Here is a 10,198-nt window from a genome sequence, read left to right as displayed (position 1 = left end):
TACTTTGGCTAGGTGCACCCTGTAGTAAATTTCTGCTTCCTGTTTTCTGAAGCACAAAACAAAGAATTAAAACCTATTAGAGCAACCCCGCAGGATGTGAGAGGTCAAGTGGACTGGAGTAGTTTAGTGAGCGTAAACGAGCCAAGGAGTTGTCTCATTGGTCTTATCGAAAGCCCTTAAATGTCGGTTACGGTTTGGATTGCTAGGCCACTGTGCCAATGGTTTGGGTATATTTATGGGCCACCATGCCCATTGTGCTGGTTTTAGTAGGCTTCTGTGCCAGTTTTATAAGACATATTATTGATAATATTTGCTGTGGGTGTTTGTGCCTGATGCTTATTTGCCACACTGAGCACTATCAGTGGTGCTGAACTGTGCAATCATTTCCCAATTGTATGCTTTAGGGCTACAGTCTGAGGTCGCTAATGAGGTAGCTCTGAATGTGTGTGTATGTGTAGTTATGCTGCACCCATACAAACTGTGTTTATTATGCGTGTGGTGAAAGGAGAACTGTTTATGTGTGTTGAATCCAGACCCGTCAGTACTGTGTATAATACATAAAAACGCGTTGTGAAAATAAATACGTGTTTCTCGAGTCATTTGAATTTCTTCTAGTTAACATGCATCAAATGTGAACAACACAAAAGAAAGTGAAGAGGCTGCAGAGCTGACTGTAAATGGGCCCTGATTAAAGTGTTGTGACTCAGTGTGCCATTTGGTTTCCTCCTGTGTTTAGTAGGACCGCTGTGATTACCCCGCAGCTCATTAACCATTGCCACGAGTGGCAACAGATCCTTCGGTGACTCATCAATTGTGAATGGACTAAAGTGCAATACAACTTGCTTTGAATACGAAATGTATTGTACCTTTCTATTCCTCAAGATTTCCCCCACATTACGTCTTGGCATTTGTTGCCAGCGTTACAGTACTAGTGACAGGCAATATGAGGAGACAGATAGGGGGATGACTTGGGGACCCTTGAAGCCAGGGTGGCCACGGTTATGTGATAGGCCTTTTAAATCACTGGGCCATCAGACTTTATTTTATCTTATGTTTTAGGTTGATTTCCAATACATAACAATTCTGCTTCTTTCTAATGATCTTTTCTACCACGCTTATTCAATTACAAACAATACCTGATGTTTCTGTGGCTAATTGTTAACTGGCCTAAATACAGGCGATTAGGGATACTGGTAATGAGCTGCTGAGGAGGAGGGGGGTGCGTGGCCTCTATTCCATTGTTATTTAGTGAAATTAGCTTGAGGTCAAGAATGAATCATCTGATCTGCTTTCATTGATGTGGAACAAGTGGCAGTCATAAATAATGCAACAGGGCAGGCATGCATCCAAGACTGTTTACAGATAAGACGGTATAATAGGTGAAAGAACACAATAGGCCAATCGAGAGCAATAGTAACATTGCAGAACACACTTCTGCATAGTCCTAGAAGTGGTAGAAGATTTGGTACCTAATTTGTAATGTGGACAAGCTTCATTTGTATGTGCCAATAGAACCTAATTATAAAGACAAAGCAGCAAGAGTAGAAACACGGGATGCTAAAGCAGCTTCACTTGGAAAGGAAGGTTTATCTTTTTACCACTTGTTGGCAGGTTTAATACGGGCCTAGCTTTGGAGGAAATTAGCTTAAATGATTTTAATGGAATTGGCAACTCGATAAGACTCTTACCTTGGGTTTCTTGCGGAGGTTAGGGGAGAGTTTGAGGCTGGTGACGTAGCCTCTGTCATCACCCACTATGATGATCGGATAGATTGGATTAAACTCAATGTGAGTCAACTTTGTCTTCTTTTTGGCCACCACTGGCTGCTGGCAGATGGCCTCATATTTGTTGATGTTGAGGTCAAAAACATGAACCTGAAAAAAATGAATGATCAAAAGAATGAATGTGTTGTTTTTTACAGTGTGACCCTGTAACTGAACTGACATTTCAGGCCATTAGCAATAACACTGACTGAGGTTTTAAGTATTAATCCAGTAAAATAAGGGACCAATCTTATTGACTGATGGGATGGAGGAGGTATAGTCTAAAGAGAGTAAGTAAGTAAAGGCGTAAATCAGCTGTTGCAGACTGCACTTTCACATCTTGTTTGTGTTGTTTGTGTTGCTTTTCATGTGAGAAGGAGAATAGAGGAGCTAAAGCCTCTGCAGGGATGCAAGCCTGACCATCTGGTGCAAGGAAGGGTGTTCCCAGTAATTCAATGAGTGTGCACTTCTGTCCATATGTGTGTGTGTGTATGTGTGTTTGGCAGCCACAATACAAAATCATAGGCATCGTTATCCAGAAGGAACCAGATCACAGATATTCTTCTTTCAGCCTAAGTGCATTTAGAGAATCCGTGGACAACAAATGAGCCCACTTCAAAGCGCAGCCCACTCCTTTTACCAGAAAGATGACGGTGCCCGGGTCGCTAGGGTTCACACTGTCTATGTGCAACAGCACCACACAAAGCATCGCAGTCATCACTTGCAACCAATCATCATACTCTGCCAGGGTATGACTTTTTGTAACCTCCATCACTGCAGCCATTATCTGTGCTTTTGATATATAAGCACTAATGTAACATTAGTCATGAGTGATTGCAGTACACAGTCAATACACCGGAAATTCACGCAAGAACATGGAGCAGAGACATTTTACAGCTCTGAAATGAATGCCCATTATTTATCATTATATATTCTTTCATTTTAATTTCTAATGTTAAATTAGTTAAATTATTTCTTCAGTTTTTATGGCTTTAGGTTGAAGTATCAGATCTTAAAATCTAGCATGAGCTTATGCAGGTCTACTAACTGAAATGTTTGTCAGTTCCTGTGCAGAAGGTTACGAAGAGCTGCACAGAGAGCAAATATGGATTTGGAGACTAATCACCGGGGGATAAGCCTGGACCTCTCATTATTTCATCCTGACACTTTATTTCCTCAACAGTCAGCTCAGATGGAGAGGCAAAGACAGAGAGAACGAAGAGATATTTGTTTGCAGTGGCACAACTCAGTGTCATTCTTACACCTCAGCCTGCCAGGCAAGTCATTATCCTTATGAACACATGTACACACGCACGTACGCACACACACACACACACACACGTCCGCGATTGTGTCTCTGACATTTTGCCGTGTTGCAGCAGCAGGCAAGGTTGTCATCAACAGTAAATACACGTCAAGCAGCGCACAACTCATGCTGAGTCACTCAAGCTCTATCAGACACTTGTCACAGAAAAGAACAAATGTACTGCAGAGAATCTGCTATCCTGGGGACGATTCTGACGATTAACATCATGCACTGCGACCGCACCACTGAATGTGGGAATTCTGGCAATATCCTGTAATTTTTCAAAATCTCACAGCAACCAAATGTCATGTAGAATAGTTATTTAGTGGATCCAGTTAATTCTGTTTACAGGCTATATTTACCCTACCTTAAAATACTCGTATACCTAAATAATTGCTTCCATCAACAAAGCCTGAGCTATTTTTGCCCAAGCGCATGCTTAAAAACCTTCTGAAATGATGTTCAGTTTTGAGTTCAGCACACTGACCTTGATAGACTCCAATTTAATATTCTTGTCCTTCCTGCTGCTTAGAAAGGACAGGATATTGTGCTTGTAAAATGTATGCCAACTGATGAGCTTTTAATGAGTTTTTTAATAGCTGCTGAAAACTGCTTTTGATCCACTTTGAGAGAATAAATTACCATAGTTACAAAAAGGGCTGGGACTTGATATGCTTTCTAGCAAAGTCATTTCATTAGTTGTTGTTTTTTGCTGTAGATGTTTACAATTAAACAAAATGATGTTTTTATTTTGTGTAAAAACATCTGCTATATGAATTGCAAGTTATTTTTATGCAACTTGTATCCCATAAAAGCGGCATTCGATTTACAGCTTCCTCTCATCTATATCTTATCAAGACTCATGGTTGTAAAATAATATGCATAATCGTGGGTATACTTCAGCACTGTATGTATTGTGCCTGTGGTGACAGGACACACATACGCACACTATCACATAAGGTGTCTCTCAATTTTTCGGCTCTCATTTCCTCTTTGTCACTCTCACTCGACTTCACTTGGCACACTGGACAGGAAATGTGTCAGACACAACACTCTGGACTTTGAAGCTCGGTGCAGACTGGTGCGAAGACAAACAGATGGGGACAGCTTGCAGCCATATTAAGAAAATATGTGAAGATAAGCAACATGGGATTCACTGAAATTACTTTTGGCTGGAATCAATAACCACTGGCAGGGCAGGAAGCCGCCTTTGTTACAAGGAACTGTGTTTGAACAAACTCAATTTCCTAAGGCTATTCTGCATGAATCTGAGGCTTAGCCTTATAAATATAGTAAGGGTTTAGTCAGCTGAGTCTATACTATAAGGATGATAATGAACTGGGTGGCAGGTGGTAGATGGGGCAGCTGTTTGTATTTTCGCATATTCTGCCAGGTAAGTTTCAAATGTTATCTTAGGTACACAGCAGATGTGTGGTGGTGATAATCATAGCCTACAGACAAAACATCCTATAGGACCTCATATAGGTCTGAGACTGGTTACACACTCAGCTTCTGAAGCACAAAACAAAGAATTAAAAACTATCCTAGCCTCACCTAGAGCCATGAAAATACCTTATATTTCATCTGAAATTATATATTTGATTTAATATCTTCATACAGATCATTATCAACGTGTTGAAACACTTTTATTAAGTACAACTAGCTAAAACTAATGTAGTACCACAGTCCTGAAATAAATCCTGCCTTGATGAAGGTTATAATGTTCTGCTTTTGTTGAGATTGTCGGTTTTTGGTGCTGTTGAGTTGTGATGAATTATATTGACAGGTGTTTCTATTATTTTGTCCACCCCATTTATATTAATTATATTGCCCAACTCTATATTCTGTATCACACATAGTCAGTACAACATCAGCTTTCTTCAACTATAAATGTAACCCACTGGAATGTGCAATCAATGATGTGAGATTCTTAATACATCTGAGCATAAATCATTGATCCTGAGTCTTCTGAAGGCCAAAACAAGCAAAAAAAAAAAAGTTATGAACTACTAAACTCCTAAGTCAAATATGGGCTGCAAAATGTAAGTTTAGATGGACACTTACTGTCCCATCTGTTGTGACAGCAGCAAATACAGTGGAGGAGTATGGAGACCAGGCAACATCACCAACAGCAGCAAGCAGGTCAAACGTGAACATTGGAGTACTGGAAAAAATACACAGACATCCAAAGTCAGACAGGAAATCAGTAACTTTTCATTACATTTAATTAAATAAATGAACAAGAACTTCTACTCATCAGCTTACGTTGCTGTTTAGAGTGTAGAGTCAGAGAAAGATCTATCTAATTCTGCATTACAGATACAACTACATTTTGTTTCTATGTTCAATGTATCTTTAGACTGCCATCCATGGCAATCAGTTAAAAGCCTCATCAGAGCCTGGCAGAGTAACGGGTGGAGATGAAACAGAAACCTTCTGCACACTATTTCCGCACATTATTAACTTGTGAAACACCACAGGAAGGAAGATGAAGAAATGCAATATTTCTAAGAGCTGAAACCAGGCACATACAGGTCGTCTTCAAATATTAGGGAGGTAGTGTGTGTGTGAGCAAGAGAGACAGAGAAAGCTATTTAATTTTCTATTCCATTTGTTTGCAACTTTGGTAACACAGGACAGACTTACATACGTACATGAAAGGAATTTGCACCAGCAGTCTGTAGCTAATTTGGTGTTTGACTTACTTGAGACATGAGAAGTGAAGCACTACTCAAGAGGTGGTAGAATATGTTTACCATCAGCAAGCTCAGAAAACAGTAATGTTGAAATTAAGAATTATTATTATTAAAAATGCATTTAAAACAGCGCTTTAGCAGCCCTGTGAGGATGAAAATACTGATTATCTAAATGTTCTCTTACTCACAGCTTCCTCAAATACAGTATACTCAAACGTTCTGAAATCTCTACAAGAGGAGGAGAATGGACACTAACAAATTGCATGAACCTTAGTAAACAAACCTGAATGCACAATCAACCACACTTAGCACTTTTCCCATTAACTGCGAATTGCGCCAGCCATCCTTATTGATTTTGTGTAAGATGCACGTCAGATGACAAACTGGGCCTCCATGCTGCTGTGCCTGATAAATAACATGCATTCTGGTACACATAGAAAATGTCTGAAATTAGGCACAAATGGCAAATAAATCTGGCCCGGAGTCATTTAAGAGCGGCTTTCACAGCAGAATTATACTGCACATAATGTAAATCCAGAGTCCGAGCTATTAGGATTCATAAATTATGTCCTGGTTCCACTAGGCTGAGGTGTAAATATATCAAGATTACTGTATGTGATTAATAGACTCGATGCAAGTATCTTCTATTACTACAAACCCTTCAGTTCATCCAGGACTGACTAATGTCATCTGACAGCTTTACAGGATATATATTAGCCTCAGCTGTCAAGCAAAAGTAGCAGTTTTCAGTGTAAAGCTTTCACACACTTCCGGACAGCGTGGTAAAGTTTGAGAAAAGTTGTTTGATCCAGTCAGACTCTCTCCTGGAAACAATATGTCTTGTATCTATGGGATGTTATGGATCATTCTTGAAAACCCTGTCTCTCATAATGGGCGGATGATTGCTATCATTATTCAGTCAAGCTGCCTGTGCTGACAAGAAGTGGGAGGCACAGCGGGTTAGTCAAATAAGCAAGGAAAATTATGCTGGGCCCATGATGAGTATAAGAATGTAATAAAGATTTAAGACTGACTTTAATATTATGAACAGATTAAAGGAATGATGATTGTCTTCTCCATTCTTCACTGAATGTACGTAGACATTTGAACAAAGAGCATTAGTAATGTTGCAAACCATGAAGATATGAATACAGTAAAACACTGCAGTTGCTATTCTGTAACCAACCACTTTCCAGTCAGGTACTTTTACTTGAATAATGCCAAATCTAAAATACGACATTTTAATAAACGGTCCACTAAACTGAAATACTCATACTAGCTGCAGTTGCTGGGGAATCCTGAAATGAACAACAGCCAATTGACTATTTTATTTATTGTTTATTTCTTGTCCTTTTTCTCCCAATTTAACATAGCCAATTCTTCAAGCACTGTAGTTCTTCATACTACTTAACTCCGTATGCGTTGGAGTTGACACATGGCTGGCTATGTGTCAACTCCAACACATACGGAGTCATACGCTCCTTCACCCAACACTGAAGAGCTTCACAGGGAGACTGTAACACTAAGTATTTCAAGCCCTTCCCCAGAGACATCACCCTCCTCTTCAATGCACAAGAGCCAACTAGTAGGAGTCACTAGCGCAGCAACAAGTACATAATCCCTCAACAGCTTCCCACCAGCCAACGCTGTCAGTTGTGTTTGATGGGACGCCCAGTTAAGCCAGTGGTGGTGGATGAAACCCTAGATGCTGCAATAGTGGGTGAGCAGTATTCCTCAATAATAATAACAACAACATGCCATCCGAATGCCACAAAACATTTGTACCACAACATGCTTGTCCTGGAGAATGAAAATAATGTAGAACCTTAAAACTGCACAGGAATGGAAATTACATCTGATGATAAAAGAAAACAAAACTTAATACTGTAGGTGACTAGCTTCTACTAAAAACCTAGATAAATATAGACAAAACAGAATATATAATAATAATAATAATATTATTTATAGTTATACAATCTACAGCATCTAGAGTGCTTTTATATCTACAGTAGCTGCAAGTATAAACTCTATCTGCGGACTTACTTGATGGTATGATCCCAGATCTTGACAGTCCAGTCCGAACTGCAAGAAATGAAAACCTTTGGGTGGAAGTGGTTCCACTTTACAGCATCCACTGCCATGCTGTGGGCATCATAGGTCTCCAGGAACTGGCTTGAGTACGTCTTGGAGCACTAGGGAATAAGGAAAAGTTTTCATTTGGACAAAGGTCGATTGTGTTAACACAAGATATTTCTTAATATTGAACTATTTAACACAGTGTTCAGTGACTGGAGCAATTCATTATCTGCCGGTGGCACATGCTACTGTTGCCACTGTATTAGAAGATTGTTGAAATGTATAGGAACTGTCAAGAAGAACTTATTTTATTGGGATAGGAATGATGTGCTTTTACCATCAATACAGCAGCAGGTATACAGAAAGTATTTGCATAATTCTAAGCTTTTTGACTATTTCTCTCAAGTCTCTTATATTTGTTCTTGTCTCAAATAGATTCCTAAAACACTAGGTGATAACCCACCAGTCCAGGGGGTAAATTAAAGTTTCCATGGTAACACCGTTGCTGCTCAGCTTAATGAAATCTTCAAAATTAAACTGTAATCCAAACTGTTATTGTTGTTTTATATTGTTTTATATTGTGTTTATATAGTACGGTTAGCAGAAATCAGGGAAAAATTAAGCCTAACTAGACTATCACTATACCACTATGAGAAAGGGGACTTGTAAACAGATCACTGCCTGATGAAGGTCTAGGACCAAAGCGTTACTAACTAATAAATGTTTTGCAAGTTAGACAGTCTGCAGGAATTTATCTTTTCTTCTGTTGGAGACTAGTAAACAGATAAAATATAAAAAATAGGGACAAGTACATTACATATTTGTAAACTAATTTGTCTTCAGAGTAAAGAAAAGAGTACAAATATTTTCTTGAGAATACTTTATGTGTCTGGGAATACATCATTCTGCTGAAAAGGTCCTGCAGTGACACTGCTGATTGGAGAAGTCTGGCTAGAAGTCTAATATATTTGACGGTTTTAACCTAAAGACATGTAATCCTCTTTGAATCAATGTTTAGTTGTACTATAAATTTGCAGTTTGTTTGCAATTGACAGAATGGGTTTTACAAAAGCACCACATAGCAGAAGAGTTAGATTGCAGGGATAAATTAACTGTCTCGGATAAAACATCAAGGCTTGTGGGGACAGCTGCTGCACTTCCAAGCACTGACAGTTTGATTGTTGACCTGCAGCTAGGTGAAAGATTCTTAATCTGTCCTCTCCTGGGGTTTCTGTGGCACTAAACCTTGAGGTGATGGACAGAACATATTTCATCTCACATACTGGATGTGTGTCTGCAAGGAGGGTGATTTCACAGGGGTTCAGCCGAGGTGTGTGTCTCCATACACGCAGCATGTATCCAAACCACAGTCACCATAGGAAGTGGACAAATCAGTTTGCTGCTTCACTTGTGAGCTTACCTTAATGATGATGCCAGGCACAGAGCCATTAAGATGCAATAAGAAATGTTTCAGAAGTGTCTGACCACCATTAAGTCCAATGAGTAAGCCAAGCAGGTATTTCCAAAGAGGTGCATTTCAGATTTCCTAAGTCAGGAGTTCTAAGGTAGCAAGGTAGCATAATTCTTGTCTGATGGGAGAATAAACTGTAAGTGATTTCACTGACGGCAACGTGTGCCTTGTATTAAATGCTGTAATTTAAGTAAAAAGTAATCCAAGGCAACAGTATAGCTTTTTTTTAGATTTAAATTGTTTTAGATGATGAATTCTTTAGCAGTGCTCAGGTTGTATAAGGTTGGAGCAATACAGGTTAAATCAGTGGTCTTTTCAAGGTTGAGTCCACAGGGTCAATTGTTGATAATGACAAAAAGATAAAAGAATGCCTCGTCTTTTAATCTTACAATACCATTGTCTCCTAAACACTGTGTTCACCTGCCTGTGTGTATACTTAAATTGGTGCATTTCTGTGTGCTCTTGCAAGAATGAGCAATACTACCATAAGCTCACTACCAAACTCTGTATTCTCTTCATAAACATGTGAGATAGACTTCCCTCAGGCACTTTTATAAAGATCAGCCAATTTGAATGATGTGTGATGATATTAGTCAGTGAGCTGTTTCAACAATTTTATGTTATTAAATCAATAGAATGAGGGAACGGTAACTGCAAGCAAATGAGACTTTTATGAGTGTCTTTCTGCCTTCGGTAACATGAACATAGAAAGAAAAGCATAGAGAAGGTGGGAGGCCAGCCAAAAACGACCAGCTGCCTGATGTGGACAGAGAGAGCCTCTGCTTAAGGAGACTCATTAAACCCTTTATGTCGAGCCTGAGGGGTTCCCAAAGGGCCAAATGGACACACAATTGCACATGCATCATTCTGCACACACACACACACA

The 10,198-nt window shown here is 39.3% G+C and overlaps 1 protein-coding gene across 1 annotated transcript in view; it reads right to left on the bottom strand.

The window, feature by feature from the left end:
• The window catches only part of dnai1.2 (dynein, axonemal, intermediate chain 1, paralog 2), a 20,984-nt gene that overhangs the window by 4,381 nt on the left and 6,405 nt on the right, over positions 1-10,198 (bottom strand). Inside the window, exons 17-19 of the mRNA XM_035662312.1 lie at positions 7,809-7,957; positions 5,134-5,233; positions 1,689-1,874 (exon numbers count right to left, since the gene is read on the bottom strand). Of these exons, the coding sequence (XP_035518205.1) occupies positions 1,689-1,874; positions 5,134-5,233; positions 7,809-7,957 (435 nt within the window). The remainder of the gene's footprint in view (positions 1-1,688; positions 1,875-5,133; positions 5,234-7,808; positions 7,958-10,198) is intronic.

The sequence above is a fragment of the Morone saxatilis genome, unplaced genomic scaffold (assembly GCF_004916995.1).
Source record: "Morone saxatilis isolate NCDOM2014 unplaced genomic scaffold, NCSU_SB_2.0 Contig18, whole genome shotgun sequence".
In the NCBI taxonomy this organism is placed as follows: Eukaryota; Metazoa; Chordata; class Actinopteri; family Moronidae; genus Morone; species Morone saxatilis.
Note: the sequence above shows the minus strand (reverse complement) of the source record. Positions and strands in the feature narration are given on the sequence as shown.